This window comes from Kryptolebias marmoratus, linkage group LG13 (genome assembly GCF_001649575.2).
Source record: "Kryptolebias marmoratus isolate JLee-2015 linkage group LG13, ASM164957v2, whole genome shotgun sequence".
Taxonomy (NCBI): domain Eukaryota; kingdom Metazoa; phylum Chordata; class Actinopteri; order Cyprinodontiformes; family Rivulidae; genus Kryptolebias; species Kryptolebias marmoratus.
In genome coordinates, this window is record NC_051442.1 from 10,625,454 (window position 1) to 10,642,908 (window position 17,455).

The window sequence follows — 17,455 nt, forward strand, 5'->3', positions numbered from 1 at the left end:
ATAGGGGCAGTCACCCCCAAACTGGAGCAGTGGCTACAACAGATCCCAGGAACAACATCAGACATCTCAGTCCAGAAATGTGCAGTTCTAGGCACAGCCAAGATACTGCGCAGAACCCTCAAGCTCCCAGGCCTCTGGTAGAGGACTCGAGCTCAGAGGATGAAACAAAGACCACCTGCGGAGGGTGAGAAGGGAATTTTTTATATATATATATTCTCATTTTGAATTTTACATCAGAAGACATGCAAGAACAGCAGGTGAAAGACTGCTTCACGTCTAATATCCTACAAAGTTTTATAGTGAGAGGCAGGTCCACCCTGAGTAAAGATGGCAGCCCTGAAGCCTGTTTAAACCACTCAGGATTTTTGTGCATTCACACTGCAGTTCTTATTTGTAGCAGTCAAATTAATCACCATGCTGACATCCATTTGCTTGTGGACAATTAGGGTGGGAATCTTCAGGAACCTCACAATTCGATTACAAATCAGATGATTAAAAAATTATCGATGTATTACAATTAGCTTGATCCGCCCCTCCCCCATTGTTTGAATATTTAGTAGTTTTAAAGCAAAGTACTTGTATTTGTCCAATTAATTTGCTTTCAGTCATATATCTCGCCCTTTAAATTCCTCAGCATTAAGTTAATAATTATTATTAACAAAACTGATTCAAAATCCTTTATGTTCGTGATGAAAATTAAAAAAAAAGTCCTCCACCCTTAGTGGACTGCTGTTTTAAAATCTTGAGTTTTGGATTTGGTGGTTGCCGTTTTTGGGATTTTGAAGCATCTTAATTCTTATGCTCATGTTAAATATCCCTGTGACGTTTTTCTAAGACTCATGAGAGTATTGTAGACATTCCTTACAGCATCAGAACCATCAAGAAAGCACATAGAGGTTGGTAGTTTGGACCGCAGAAACCATAGAAAACAATCATTTACTTAAAGAAAAACCGATATTAGAGTCCCTTTGGGGGTCTGATAGTCTAATTAAATGAAGAGCAAGTCATAATTATGGTGAAGCGAAAACTCATTAGAACAATTTGACATGACAAAATTCTCTGTGGGAAAGTTAATGCCACGGGCAAACGAAGACAAATAAGATTTCTAAATCTAAACAATTATCACGAGACAATATTTGCGGTTAATAACATTCAAGCGGCTTGCCAATCACCTTTATAATAATGCATTTATTTCCCAAAAGACTCCGCTCATCTAGTTTAGGTTACAGCGGACTGTGAAGGCTGTTTAGCTCATCCTCTGTTTTCTTATTTCTTTTTGCTGCCTCTCCTCTCCATCTTTCCTGTCCTTTCACTCCGCCGCCCATCTCCCCTTCACAGCCCACTGAAGATACATTTTGTCCCATCTGTGATGCGCTTTCTGTCCTCTAGCTTCTGTCTTTCCTCTAGCTGCCATTCAGTTGCTCGTCTTTATTCTTATGTTTCACTCTTTGTCCCACGTGAATGAGTCTCCTCTGGCTTTTGTTGAAACATTTATTTTGTTCACTTGTTTCCCTAGTATCCCCTTATTCCATCCTACCTGGGTCACCCACCTCCCCCTCTGTTTGTCTTTGTCCCTCTCTGCTCATATTTTTCTCCTTTCAATCCCAAAAACACAATACCAAGCAGCCTCTATTAGTCAGCCTTCTATTAAGGACCTTTTTCTCTCCTGAGAAAAATCACAAAATGACCTTGTTCATGGAAAAAGGCTTTGAGGACCACGGCTCCATCTGTATTGTCATTAATTACTGATGATTATCTCCACATAATCAAAAAGCAAGTCTCGTTGTATCTTTTCTGAAGAAAAAATGTCATTTTAGGTTTTGATTTCAGCCTCAGCAGCAAGCGGTGACCTTAAAAGTACAGCATACACGCACGCTGCAGCCCGAGCCGTTATTGTTATTTGTTTTTTTTCTTGCAGCATCAAGAGTCTGCATTTCATGTGACTGGCCAACAAAGCTAGTCGCAATCTACTATAAGCTCATTCAATTGCACACATTGTTTGTAAAAAAAACACATTTAAAGTCATATTTAGGTAGGTTTTCTCTCAGAGTCTTAAAGGTGCAACTTGTTTTAGTCGTCTCTGAGAGTTTTTCGACCGTTCCTCTGCAGTGGTTTGTGTTTTCGTGTAAACCAGACTGACTGAGTCATGCTGCTCCGTGCTCTGAGGGGCTCTAACCATCTTGTGGAAGACTTGTTGTTGTTGTGTTTTTTTTACAAAGATGGTTCCTAATAATCCTACCTCCATGTATGTGGTGGTAGTGTGTGATAGAAGAATTTAAACGTCATTATCATTATTATTATCAGTAAAGTAATAAAATAACTTTTCCTCTCAACAGTTGATAATATCCATCTGTTTGGACTGTTTTCTCCAACATTTGAAACAGGACTTTCCATGACAGTCTATGATAGCTATAAGTATTTAAACCAAATTTTTTTGTTTTTTTTTACTGTGAAACTAGAAAGATTTATCTTCACCCTTTTTTATCAGCTAAAATAAAGTTACAGCATGCCACATGAGACATATTGTGTAATTATTATCATCATTTGTTCAGTTTTAGGTTATAGAACATACAATATTGATTTCAAGCTGTAGTCAGAGGCTAAATGTGTTCCACAGTAAGATCATTTTTAACCCTTTTAATGTTTTTAAATAAATGTATAGTTATATTGCTAACAAGAAGCTTCCAGAGCGCTGAACATAGGAGGTTGCTCACAAATGTGAACCCTGCGTGACTGGAAAAAAAAAATCCTCTCATACTCCCAGTCATGATGAAATGTGTTCTAAATGTCAGCGTTTAGACCAAAACGCACCCAAAGCACACCCAGACGCAGATGCATAGATTCAAAGGGCTCCGAGCAACACTCGTGTCTGTGGTGTTTCCTGTGGAGTATGACACCTCTTCATCCTCTGGCAGACAGGGAGCAGGAGGCAGGAACAGACAGACGGGAACACGGAGTGACAAACGGAACAGACAGACAGTCGGAGTCAGAGCTGCACACATCTTCGCCTCCTCTTGGCATCGCTATAATTATCGCCTCTGCCTCAACTCTGGCACACTGTCATCATGTTAACACTCCGCATCGTGCATTAATCACCCCAGCAGACGGCACACGCGGATAAACACACACATGCACAGAGATGGGTCGATGGGAACGGGCTTCTCCCCGCTCGTCTAAAATGTTAATGAGCTATAATGGGGCTGGGTTAATGAACAGGAGAGGAGGAAAGTTTTGTGGAGAAAAAAGGCCGGGAGGGTGTGTAAGTACTATCACAAGGCTCATTTATTTTAATCATATGCCTGCAAAGTATTCCATGAGTCACAGCTGTCCCTACTGCAACACCGATCATTTTCTTTGGAAAGTGAACCCAGCGAAGGTCGAGACCCTTTTCTGCTGCAGGGGTCCTGAGGTTTAACCTAACTACAGCCATGCTCAGAATTCAGTGGATTGCATGCTACTTTTAGCAGATTTTTGATGCTGTTTGATTGGCCAAATGAACGAAATTGAGGGTGTTTGTGCTTCCCTGAACAAGTCCTGCATGTGGTTTTTGTGCTTGCAGAGTGCCGTATGATGAAGTCAGTGACCTATGGCAAGATGTCGGGCTCTGTCAACCGATGCTCCCCCAGGACAGCCATCCAATCACGTCGCAGCAAGTCTCCAGCATCTGGTAAAGCTGTCTTATTTATCTTCTTGTCCAACTTCCTTTCTTTTTTTTTTTGAATGTGAATGCAATGTTTCTGTAGCTTAACACAGGAGCGTCTCACACCCAGTGGCTGTGAGTTGTTTGTGTCCCGAAACTTCCTCATCAGATTGTTTAGCATTTTCAAGTTCATTTCTTCCGCCTGCGTTGCAGCGCGATAATGAACAAGCACCGCAAAGATATCGGGGGTTTCTGCAGAGCGTCTGGCAGCGTGAGATGCAGGATTCAAATGAGAACGGTTTCACGAGGGAGTGGAAAGATATGCAAACATGGCTGAGAGAGGCAACACACACACAAAAAAAAGAGGGAGAGGGAGTAAAGATGAGAGGGGCTGGTGACTCAATCCTGCAGCTCCCCGCTAGCTGCTTTTCACCTGACATACTAATGAAATGTCATGAAGCTGTGAGAGCTCACTCTTGTTTCTGCTCTATTGTTTGTGCCTGATGGTACACCACAAAAAACACCTTTTTTTTCTTTTAGAGGTGATAGAAAACAAACATGCACAAAAAGAGCATTAATTTCAACAACTGAAAGCAGCTCCCATTAATGCGCCGAACATTCAGCCATGTGTGGACTTGGTAATTAGTTTCAAGCTTTGGCAAATATCAGCGTATTCTTTGTCTTGATTGCACAGCTTGAGCTCTGGCTGTTATCATTAGTTATGCAACTGCACACTCAAGTTTTTCAGCCTCGCTGTAATTATTTAGTTAGTTACTGTGTAGAGACCTATTGGGTCAGAGATGATTCAGAGGGTGATGCAACAGCCAGAAACATTTTGTTCCACCTTCTGTTTGAGCACACAGACATGGACAGATGTACCGTTTTTTTTTTTTTTTTTAAATGATTGCAAGATGAAGATAAGGTGAGGAATTGTGCAAAAAAAAAAAAGAGAAGAGGCATAGAGACAGGCATGTGGCGAGACATAAAGGTACTGGGCTGCTTGAGAACTTTTGAGAAAAAAGGTTATGCGGGTGAGTCATGCACAGAATGAGCGCCTTGGAATAAAGGTGTGTATATACAAATGTGTGTGTCTCTGTGCGAAAGAGAGAAAACAAAAGTCAGTAAGGTGGTGGTGGTGGGTCATCTCGGTCGCTATGGAAACATTTCGCAGAAAGAGCATGTTAGTTAGAAACACAATAAGCTGGCGGCACCCATATATGGCAGAGGCTTCCTGTAAAATGTCCCCGCCGTTGGAGACGGAGCTGACTGACGGTCGCTCCCCGCTGGAACCCTGAGTCAGACCACCCTACCGTTTCTCTCGTGTGAAATGTTCCCCTTCTGGCACTCCCTCTGCTGCATAGAGCGTTGCTGTTTTGCTGTTGACAGTTTTAGATTTACTCCCTAAAACAGTGTCTGTTTTTGGTGGAAGAGTACGGAGGAAAACAAACGATGAACCTGGTGTTTAATCTTCTTATTTTGCTTTAAAATCACACTATACTCCCTGATATTTTGTGCCGTACTGCATCACCCATCACCCAAGCTCAGTCTGTTTTTAGGCTATACAAAAACAGGCTAGTTTTAAAGATCACTGCAGGTTTTTAGATTTGTTGAAAACAGCTTCAGAGTCCCATAATGATTTTCTCTCCAGGCATCGCAGTCCTGAAATGATTCCAAGCCAAGCTAAAGCTGCAGAGCAGATGTTAGGTGTGAATTATCTCCGAGACAGAGAGCATATAGCGCAACGTGAGTGTCGTCAAACACCACCTGGTGTCCCTCTGCATGCCTGGCTGCCGCTCGCTGTGGAAGAAGTTTGCAGCTGAGACCTGGAAACCGTCCGAAGAGCAGGGGTTTATGTGAGAACAGCCAGAGGAATAGTCACACTTGTAGTACCACGGCGAGTGCACTGGGAAGGTGTTAAACAAATGTTTGGTCGGATGAAAAAGAATTCACACTTCCATCTCTGCCTCCTGTTTGTTTACCTTGAATTAATGTAAAAGTTTATATGGGTTAATTAATGTTATAGCTACGAACTGATCCGATTAGCATACGTCACCTGTTGTAATTTACGTTGTTGATGTGTCCAAACTACCAACGTCCTGACAGTAATAAAAAAAACCCCAAAATGATAAGAATCAAACTGTAGAGAATCCAGCCCCATTTCAACCTTTGTGCATTGTTTGATTTAGAAGTTTAAAAACCAGTACAGCCTCATCTGTAAAACTCAATTTAAGATGGCTGCCACAGCTAATCAGCCTTGCAAACCCAAAAGTGGCTGTAGCTCAGCCAGTTTTATAGATATCAAGCTAAAATTGGGTGTGGCAGTAGCTGAGAGTCATCCCCAACACATACTCCCAGCGCTAACAGATGAAGTAAGCTGTTTGTTTTCAAGCCTACAAGTCAGTGGGTGATATGCATTCCTTCAAGGACTGCTAGTTTCATTACAAAATGAAACCATCTGAAGGAAGCCTCCAAGTAATTAAAAGGTGATAATATGAATATTTACATGAAAATGCAGGTATTTATATTTTTTAATCACAGTGTGGTGTTTCACTTGGCAGTCATCCTTCAGTTGTGTGTGGGCAGGTTACTGCGTCTCAGCCCAAAACTGTCATCACTCGAACCTCTTTCTGCGATGATGTCACAACCCCAGCTGAGCACACACACACACACACACACACAGACCCTAAAATAAAGTGTGAAAACAATTTGCACTCAAACATAGTTTCTCTCCTCGTCTCGCCATCTGTCTCTCTGCCGATGCCTCATATTTGCTAAAACCGACGACGGGGTGCAGATGGTGTCGGCGAGAATTGCCCCGGCACTTCAGCTTTTCACCTTCTCCTTATGTCACAAGTTGCTTTGCATGTTGACGCGTTTGGGGAGGCTGACCCCAAAAATAAACCCTGCGTGCCTCCAGAGGAATCACTCCTGCAGCTGAGGCACTTTCTGAACTGTAAACGCGTGATTTCTGCAGCCTTCGTTACTTTTCTTGTTCTATAATAAACCCACTAAGGAGGGACACAGATGTACAGTATTAAAAAAAAATGATGTTACAAAGTAAAAAAAAAAAATGGAAGAAACTAATATTAGAATTGTGGAGCAAAAATTTGGGGGTCTTTAAATATTTATTTTGCTCTGGGGTGGTATTGCTCTTGATTAATACTTATTACTTATGTAAAAAAAAACATTTCTTTTTAAAGGGGAAACAAAATATTGTTGTTTCAGTCAGTCTGCTGAAGCACCAGCATTCTGTCATTCAGGTTTAACTCGGTTTTTTTTATGTTACCTCCTCTTCACATTATTGTATAAAATCTTAAGTTAGAGTGCACCGATTTCAGACTTTGGCTAAAAAACAATTGAAAATATTATTTCTACACATAGCCGTAGGTGCTGTGAGCATGTGTGAGTGTGTGTGACCCTAAACGCCCACGTGAGGAATATCATAACACCAAATATATGCAGTGAAATGCAAACCCACAGTGCAGGTTCTCTTATCTGAACATGCACATTAAAAAAAATAAGCTTTGTATTTTGGACGGATAGTATCTATAAAACTGTAATCATGACTTATCTGCCCCTTTTTTGTAGGTTTTTATGTTGTAAAACTTTACACGCAGATAAACAATCACTGTACTGATTTACATACTAGATTTACAAAACCTAATATCAAAATATGATTGAAATTTAAACAATGCAGCACAAACAAAATTAGTTTTCATTCTTTTTTTATTTTTATTTTTTTACATTGATGTAAGTAGATATGCATGTCCTTCTTCTGGCATCCATCTAAGAGTGCTACAGCACCCCCCTAGCCTTGTTTCTGTGGCGTAACAGTGACAGGATGTTACTATTTACTAGGATTATATCCCACCGACAGTCAGGATCCTAGCTTTTACTAGTTCTAGATAAAGTTTACGCTTCATTTCTAAAAAGTTTGGATGCCCACCCTACTTACGGCCACCTATCCAGGCATGTGACACCACGTACGCTGCAGTTAAAAGTGAAATATTATTAACCCTGGCGTAGTACGGCTGTCATTTAAAGGAAAGTAGCTCAGTTAGACGTGAAACTGACACATTCACTTAGCATGAGATGAATGGAAAGAGGCGCTTTCCTAAAACGGGCCAATAAGGAGGAAATGTTGGTCTGAAGTGGAGCCAGTCTAAAAGGTTTTAAACCCAACATGGAGAAATCAAAATGAGAAGTCTTTCAGAAAAGATCTTACTTCTCGCTTGATGTATGATCTCAGTAAATATCATGTTACCAAGCTGAAGGTCCCAAGCACATCATCAAGTCTTCTTAAACACTGTTTATAGTAGATTCAGTCTTTTATAGTCTCACTGGCCACATTAGCTTTTCTGGATTTGCCCTTGTATGGAAAGTTTGATTTCTGAGTGGGATCTGGCTTTTATTTGTCACATGCAGGTGCATAAAACCAGGATGACAACATCAGGAATCACAATTTTAAGGCTTTTAACTGTGATCCAGAAACCCAACAATAACAACTTTGTCTACATTTTATAAATTATCTGCAGTTTGTAATCCTCCAATATTCCCTCCACAGTATAATAATGATGTAGTTTAATATTCAAATGTTATTCAGCCTAAAGTTTTTTTTTTTTGTTTGGTAAAGGTCATCTGTGTAAGGACGTTCTCGTCACTCCACGTTGTGTTTTGCTGCACAGTAGCGTTCCTGTGATGAGTTCAGCGTCAGACAGCTTCAGTCTTTTTGTCTGTTTGGGTTTCCAAAATATTTCAGCTGACTCATAATTGTCCCTTCAGCTACACGTAAAAAGCATAATTACACCAAAAACAGTAGATTTCCCTTCAGGCTGCTAAAACCCCCATTTTGGATGCATACATTTTCTATACGTTTCGCACTGAAGCTATGTTTGTCTCTCCTGCTCGGTCTTTGGAAACGTTGAACACAATATGTGGCCATTATCAAAGACGTACATCACACAACTGGAGACGGACTCAAATTATGTGATTTTCATATCCATCATTATCACCTCTGCGTCCTTTTGAAGTTCTTTAGCATCCATTACACAAACTCCAGGTCATTTTGACTGGCTTTGTTGTTAGATTCGAACAGAGCACAAAATGAAAATCCTCGTATTTAAGCTGATGTGTGCAAGTTTAGCGTTTTCTTCTCTTTTCTTGCACATTTTTTTTAAAGTTTCAGTGGGTTGTTCGTCTTTCATTTCGGTGTCTTGTTTACGATGGGCTCAAACTCATTGCTAAATATGATTTTTTTTTTTTAAAAAAAGCACATTTGTAACGTGGTAGAAATGAAAATGATAATCTGAAGGCAAACTATGATGTTTCAGTGATTCTAATAAAAGAGACTATAAAAGTAAAGTAAGGAAGTAAAAACCAAACTGAAGGATCTCGTGGGTAACAGCAGTGACACTACACTCTTTACTTAGCCTCCATTTGAACTAATAATTAGATAATTTGCAATATTTTTATGACATTCTGTGAGGCTGTACTGGTGTTTACATATGGTCCCAAAAGAAATGATTAAATAAGATTTGTGGCAGAGCTTTATATGATTCCAGCTGTTAAATTTAACATATGATTATAGTCCACTGCCACGACTATGTCATGTTTGTTTGTCTGTCTATTAGCAAAATATCTCATCAACCATTGGACAGATTTTATTAAAACTTGCTCAAACTAGTTATTGGACGTGCATCTACAGTGGATTAACATTTGGAGTCAAGCTGAGTCAAGATGGCCACCAGAGCCAACTGACTCTAAAAAACGCTAAACAATTGCTATAACTTTGTTAACTGAGCAGATATTGAGGTAAAATTGGTTGATTGGTAGTAGCTGAGCCTGATCCCCAGCGCTAGCCGATGTCTCAGGATCTTTGTGAAAAAATTCAGCCATTTTTGGAGTCAGCTGTCTGTCTGTCTGTTTGCAAATTATCTCAGGAGCCACTGGGCAGATTTCAGTGAACCTTTCAGGAAATAATCACCGGATGTACCTCGAAAACCCAGTTCAAGATGGCCGCCACAGCCAGTCGATATTAGCCAACGCAAAAGTGGCTGAAACAGGCGGCGGGCGATATGCAGCAGGCTCTTCTTCACGGCTCTGCTCGACCTCTTAATTAATAATTATATATATATATATATATATATATATATATATATATATATCCAGCTCGAACATAGACACACACGTCTTTCTTTCTTTCTTGGCTTAGACCGACGGAGGCCAGCCGCCAGAAACATTAAAATTCCGGGTGCTCTCTCTCTCTCTCTCTCTCCCTCTCTCTCTCCCTCTCTCTCTCTCTCTCTCCGTCTCCGCTCCGGAGCGGTGCGCGTCAGAGTGTGCGCAAGCAGCCACATCTCCGCCTCCCGGGCTGTAGTACAGCTCTGCTCCGTCTCCCATTCAGCTCAGTTTACTACCAACACGGACGGCAACGCGGACCAGGAGAGCCGAATCCCACCCCCACCCCCCCACACACACGGCCTCCCCCCCTCAGGTGCTGCTGCTGCTGCTGCTGCTGCTGCTGCTGCTCTCTGTGGATTAACACTGTGCTTTTCGTCATGCTGGAAGTGGAAGGTAGGGACCGGCGGGCTTCGTTCTGCCTCGAAACTTCGACCCCCAATGGGGATGAATGCGGGTGGTTTCTGATCCTCTTCGCACGGACGTATGACCTTGACAAAAAGAGATTTATTTTATTTATTTTTTTCCCAAAAGAGGAAGTATGGTTTGATATAAAGAAGTCGGTGAAAATGCTCATGAATGTTGCATTAAGGTGTGGAGTGTCTGTGCGTGTGCGTAAGACTGATGCTGGATTTCATCAATGAAGATGCCATGGATCAGCACACAAACACACACACACACACACACACACACACACACACACACACACACACAAAATAAAATAAAAAATACACATGCTTTTATTCCCCCCCCCCCTTTTTTTTGGTCTCGAATAAATCAGGAAAAAATAAATCTCAGCAGGGAGTCGGGTTGTAACCGGCTGCTGCACCAAGCTTCTGGAGATGTGTTCTGCATCTAAAATCCTCAAAGCTGGAAGCCTAATCCTAACTGAAGCTCAGAGATGGAAGGGAAAGAAAGTAATAAAGGGAGAAAAAAAAAAGAAAGAAAAGCCGGGGAACTGGCGGTGAATGCTCTTTTACTTATCTGCTTTATCAAGACGGATTGACTCTAAAAAAAAGAGAGAAAATGTTGGTGTGTTTACATGCAGCAATCCTTAAGGCTGTAGACTAATGGAAAACATGGCTCAGAGATGGAGGGAGGAGAAAGAAAAGAGAGAAGATAAAGAAAAGGAGAAAGATTCTGGGGTTGTTTTAAAGTCTTTCGCTGCATTTTTTTATTTTTATTTCTAAAAGCGACCTCTTAAAGGTTCCTTCCAAGCAGTCGGTGAAAACTTGCAGGGTTTTTGTGTGAGTGTGTATGTGTTAAGATTGCAAAGAAGGTTGTAATTTGCATAAGTTAATGATGCCATTAGGCTTCTCCTGCCTGACCACACACAGGATTCGGGTGAAACGTTGATTAATGTGATGTTCTGGTTTAATGAGATGATGCCGCTGGGTTTTTGTGTGTGTGTGTGCTCTGCTACAGCTGGAGAAGTAGACTGTGCTGAGGTCACAAGTATGACTGAATCTATGGTCAAGAACGAGGACATCCTGATGTTTTTTTTTATTTTACTCATTTCTGTCCATACACTCAAAGCTTTAAACATATTAAAGCTGTAGCTCAGATCTTTTGAAGTGAGGTTTTGTGGAAAGGCTATTAACACTTATTATCTTACGTGCTGTAGGTAGCTCTTCGGACGACCTCAGTTTGGAGAAATAGTTTAATTTAGTGATCGCCTGTAGGGCATATTCTACCTGCAGCTTATTGAAAGTCCATCCAGAAAATCTGACGTTTAACTCCAAGTTAGTAGCAGAGGAATGACTGAATGATACAGTAAGTTTTGTCAGCGCATAATTGATTGAAATGGCAAGAAAATGAGTGACAACTTCATATCAACAGGATGGAGCGAGCTGAAGTTAGCTCATCACTTCAGCGAACCCAAGCGAATGTTAGTGACATGAGGTTATTACAGACTTTGTAGTTGTACGTATGGAATGAGATATTTTGCTATTAAAAATTAATAAAACTATGCTTGTTCTGGGGGAAGCTTTATGTGATATATTCTCAAAAAAGATAAAAGATGTCCAGCAGAATGTCTGGTGAAAGAAAATTAAACTCACTGAGAACAAAACACAATACAATATTGTAGTTTTAGTCTATATTTTATGTGCTAACTGTAAAATATAGTGTGGTGTGTATATATATATAATTTTCCTTTGTTGGTGGGATGGCAGGCTATGTTTTTGCAAAAGGAAGGAGCAAGTTGCACTGCACAGTTACTTAGTAAGAAAATAATCGATGTAATAAATCATAAAATTATGATTTTACTGTAAAAAAAAAAGTGACATAGTTTTGCCATGTCTCCTACCCCTAGTTTAAATCAGAACAGTGACGAGCTAATGGCTAGTCTCAGCTGTCTTGTTTTTTTTGAGACTGAAGTTGTTTTAAGTTGGCATTAATCCACTTTGATCTCGGCCCCGGCTCTGATTTGCTAATCTGGTCTGAATTAAACTCTTTTTCTCCAAACTGATGCCGCTCGAAGGGCTACAAATCTTCAAAAAGTGCTTTAGATGGATTTGAACTATCCCTTTAAGTGTAACTGGGGTGTTTCAGGAACAGGGTTTACGCTACAGTCGAGGTTAAACACCAAAACAATGCAAACAAAAATAATAAAAACAGACTTGAGCCGCCCCCACTCCCCCTCGTTTGCCTCCGCTTCCTCTTCCTCCTCCCACTCTGCCACATTCGTGTAAATGGATGTGCTGAAGGGCGGAAGTGTGGGTTGCTGCATGCAAATACGACTCTATGAACACGAAGGACCCTTGTTTGATTTGGATATTCCTCTTTCAGTCTTTAATGTGCTCCACTTTTCTCTCTGTTTTTTTTTTTCTTCATCCCTCCAGTGAATGGGACGCCGGCCAGCCAGCTGTCCACTCCTCATTCGGGAAAGTCTCCCAGCCCCTCCCCGACCAGCCCGGGCAGCCTCAGCCGACGCCGGGTAAGGCTAGAACACACAGACACACACAAACACACACACACAATCAAGTCTGTAGATATTAGTTATGCTACAACTGTGACACGTTCCCTTTATGTTCTCAGGAAAAGGACAAAGCTGCAACTGAGCTTAGGCCGACCGCATCTTAGAGCCACTAGAGAACGTGGAAACATCCCAACATTTAGCATCTCAGAGCAGGGCGGGGAGTCGACCTTTGACCTCATCCGGGAAGGCTTACGTTAGAATCTGTGTCGATAGTTGGCAAACAAATCCATGTTATTTGCACATCTGCTGATCTGTTCTTGCCGTTCGTTCCTCGCGGAGACTTCTGTCTGCGAGTGTTAGCTCTGCGGTGAACCGTGTTAACGCTCGCTTTGTGAGTCAGCGGTTTGTGCAAAACCCAATTTAGAAGACGAGACGGGTCGATCTCGTGTCATTTTGTAATTTTACACCCGTGCGAACAAGCTCTCTGAGTACCGCAGTTAGCGGTACCCAGAGAGGATCGGCGCTACTGTGACAGTGTTTTTCCCGCCGAGCTCGTAGTTACCCTGCAGAGCAGGAGCATGCAACTCAAATGGAAAAATCTTCAATCCTATGTCTCACCTGTCTCACCTGCAACTGGACTCCCTGAGTTTACTGGCAGGATGTTTGTAAGCTTTTGTTCATCCAGTTCTTAGCACAGCCGATGTGACCTTTTAGCTTCAGCTTCAGTCCCAGTCAGACTTTATATTCTCACAGAAGCTCTTTAATTTGTAGGAATTTAAAGCCCGCTGCTGATTTAGTTCCCCCTGCCTTCCCCTGCCTTCCTAATAACTTCCACTGAGTTCCCCCTTTATAATCACACACTGGAGTATAATTTAAGCTTTTACTAGCATCTAATTGCACTTTTTTTTTTTTGTTTTGTTTGTTTTCCACAAACAGTCTGACTGAGTGTTACTAATGATTTGTTTTGTAATTGTGGTTGTAATTCTTGCGAGCTGGCAGAAAGACAGAAGTGATTTTTTTTTTTTTTTTTCAAATATGCTCAGGAGATTTATGCATTTAAGCAACATAATAGTTCGGCACCATGCTGCTGGAGTTAGTATTCCATGCCTGTGTGTGCGTTTATTGCTAAATTAAGCCCTGAAGTTCGGTCTCGTGCTGCATTTGATGAGCTGCTGATAGACACTGGCCTCTTCTCGGCTTGTGACTCCTGCGGTGGTCCGGGCAGCAGGAACGGATCTAGATTTAGGTTGCAGCTTCTGAAATATAGAAAGGGTACATTAGAGCTTCCAGGTTCATCTGGAAGTGGGTCACCATGGATTTCGGAGCTGGGAGGAAGCAGGTTGGCACGTGCACCCATTTTAAACTGTTTTAGTTGGGACTTTGTGAGAAACGCACACATGTGTTTTTATATTGAGTATTTTACAACACACAAGATGTGCAACAATGACTTTTAATCAGATGCTGTGCCGTAATGTACCTTTGCACACCACATGAACTTGTGTGTTTGTGGTTTCTGGAAATGTGAACTTTCAGTTTATTACTCAAGGGTTGGATAGAGAGGTGATAGTGGGCTAACTCTGTCTCATGAGAAAACCGAACAAAGAGATGACCTTTTTGCACTTTAAATGCAACCATGTTGCTTCTTTTTGACCACTGTCCACGTTTTTTCATAAATAGGCGTCATAAATGCGTTTTGTTGTGCAGGTAAACTCTACTCCTGCACACCACAGATTGAGGGTATAGTTGTTGAAAAGCGTTTTGCACTCTCTGACCCCTCTGTATGACTCCTGCGACGGCTCGGCTGGGAGGAGGAGCGGAAGCCTCTCAGCCCCATTGTTTCTCTCCTCTCCACTCTGCTGCTTCACGCTCTTCAGCGACATTACGATGCAGTTCTCTCCTCCGCCCCTTGCTTTTCCTCTACCTGCCCTGGCGGTGATTGCGACCCCCCCCCCTCTGACAGCTTTTCTCCTCGCTGTTCTCGCTCACTTACAAGCACCCTCCCCCCCTCTTCTCACTTCCCCATATGAAAGCATATTAATTTGAAACTGTGGCGTCATATTCCATTATTTCCCCTGGAGCGCATTCTAAGCTCGTTTTAAAAGCTTGGCACCGAGTCCAGTAAATTATGTGGACGTCCGGTGTCCTTCCCTGCCATCTCTGTCCTAATTATGCAAGAATAATTATAGTTTTAGGGTTTAAGCACACGCAACAATCCTTGTTAGGTAAGCGGGTGATTTCTTGCATCTGAAGGACATGACTTAATCTAATTAAAGGACTAGCATTGCTTGAAGAAATGCACATTTCCCGCTCCCTCAGATGCCAAGGTTTCAAATAAAGATCTTGTGTGATATATTAGCACTCAGAGTGTGTGTTGCGGACAACACCCAGCTACTACCACACCAAAACTTTGTTCAATATCTGTAAAACTGACTGAGTTATAATAATGTTTATGTTTTATTAAAATCCACCCAGTCGTTCATGAGATATTTTGCTAACAGACACACACACACACAGAGATAGGCAACCCGCCTGTATGTGTTTGTGCTCTGTTTGTTTAATCTTTGTAAAACACTAAAAGCTTCAAAGTAAGTTAAACTTATAAGTTAAAGGTTATATAAAGTAAAAAAAAAAAAACGATTTCACAGGAAGTCGTGTAGGCTCAGTGACCTACTGAGAGAGCAACATTTAAAGCATTCACTTCGCTGAACGCTGCATTTACATACTTCGAGGCTGCCCGAAGTAGGTTGCTCACGTGGCTCGGACCGTTCCAACCCATTTCCTGGAGCGGAATAAGCAGACATTGTGACTTCGTACCCTTACCTGTGCTGCAGCCGCCATACATGCAACCGCATACATTCAAAGAAAATCCACAGAGAGTCCCATGCTTCGAGAACGATACCGAAAACGCTTTTATGAATATATTCTGCATTTGTGCACGGGTGGCAGGCAGGAGGTTGAAGCACAGGCTGTCACATTTATACATTCTGTGCACACTGTGACCCACTTTCTGGGAAACTGGCTCGAAACAGTCGTTTGCATTCACAAAGTCACCCCCCCCACCACCACCACCACCCTCTTTCCGTTTGCACTTCTTATAGTCCTCTGAAGGCCACTTGCCTCACAAGAAGCAGCCCACTTTTCTCCCTTCAATCCTACCGACACAATTAGTCACACGGGCATTCTCATTGAACCATAATCTGAGTCACGTACAGATGAATGAAATGAGGCGAGGTCACAGCTCTGTGAAACAAATGCGAGCAGAAAAAAAAAGAAAAAAATCAGTCTTTCAGGAAACGACCATGAAGGAAAGTTAGTGTTACAGAGGCTGTGATCGTCAGGTAGATACAGTATTTATGTTATTTGTATTATAATCCACAACAAACGCCCTCATTTCACTCTTTAGTCATTCATATCCAAAATCCATTGAATTGCATGCTCCATCTTTCATTCTTATCACTCGTTTATTTTCCATTAGGTTGTTCATTTATTATTTATTTGTGCGTGTGTGTGTGAGAGAGAGAGAATAAGAGAAAATGTGAGCAGTGAAGGAAGTGATGTATTATTTTAAAAGTATCTGATTCGATCATGTAAATGTTTTTTGTTTTTTTTTTGTCTGTTTTGGTCTGTACTATATTTCTCATTTCATGTTGTGTTGATGTCAGTAGACAGTGTGTGCAAATATGTTTCTTTGACTGCCAAAAAGACTGGCTGCACTTCGTAGGAAAACGACAGAAATTGAGATTCCTGTCACGTCGAAACAATAGGAAACTTATTTATTGAAATTATGCGCGAAGGATAAATGTACATGCTATTCTATTTACTGTAACTAAAGTTCACTCTTTTCCTTCTGGAAAGCTTCAGATTCGGACAATGACCTTTAGCTGTGATCATAACGTGATCACGGGAGGCTGCCAGCTCATTTTGGCTCATTTGATTATGTTTGTAATTTCTTTGCTGAATGTATTCATTTCCATCTGTTGAAGTCATTAAATTCATTATTTCATTTTCATTTTGCCTTCTTTCTTTTCTCTCCTCTCCTGTAGTTGCTTCATCACGATGAAAGTAATAGTTCAGATCTTTTAAAGTAGGGTGCTGTGCAAAACAGGCTATTAACAGTTAATATCTTACCTGCTGCAGGTCGCTCTTTGAACAATCTGTTTGGACAAGTTTAATGCCGACCCGATGGCTGATCCAAGGCCAAAGTGGATTACTGCCGTCTGAAATCAATGCAGCTGGGACTAAACAGACTTCTCTGTGTTTATTAAATCATATTAGTTGAAACAAACAGTTCTGCTTCTAATATTAGTTTTTGAAGTAACATGAAAACGCTGCTAGGAAAAGCGGTTTAGGGGCAGAAAGAAAAAAAAAAAGGCTTCAGGATGTGTTTGATAATCAGATTCAGACGGCAGCATGGAGGACAAAGCTTGGGACCATCCTTAACTTGGTTATGTAAATGCGTGCTGCATTTTTAATCTGCACTTCTACAGCTGGCAGACCTTTCTTTCCCCCACTACAGAAGAGATCATTATCTGTGCTACAGCCCATCTGCTTCCGAGATTTTTGTTTGCTTTTCAAGTAAGGTCAGCCGTGGACATCCCTCTTTAATGCCCATTTCTACACTGATCAGTATTCAGCTGCTGAGTGCTCCCACTGCAGATCTGAAGAGCACTACCTCCAGCCAGGCTGTGGGGGGGGGGGGGGGGGGGGGGGGTGACTGT

The 17,455-nt window shown here is 41.5% G+C and overlaps 1 protein-coding gene across 2 annotated transcripts in view; it reads left to right on the forward strand.

The window, feature by feature from the left end:
• dclk1a (doublecortin-like kinase 1a) overlaps positions 1–17,455 on the forward strand; it is a 47,185-nt gene that overhangs the window by 17,879 nt on the left and 11,851 nt on the right. The window contains exons 5-6 of one of the 2 annotated variants that reach the window (XM_017418115.3): positions 3,560–3,667; positions 12,661–12,755. In XM_017418115.3, the coding sequence (XP_017273604.1) occupies positions 3,560–3,667; positions 12,661–12,755 (203 nt within the window). Of the gene's footprint in view, positions 1–3,559; positions 3,668–10,073; positions 10,214–12,660; positions 12,756–17,455 lie in introns of those variants that run through there. The other variant, XM_017418118.3, reaches the window with a different exon arrangement.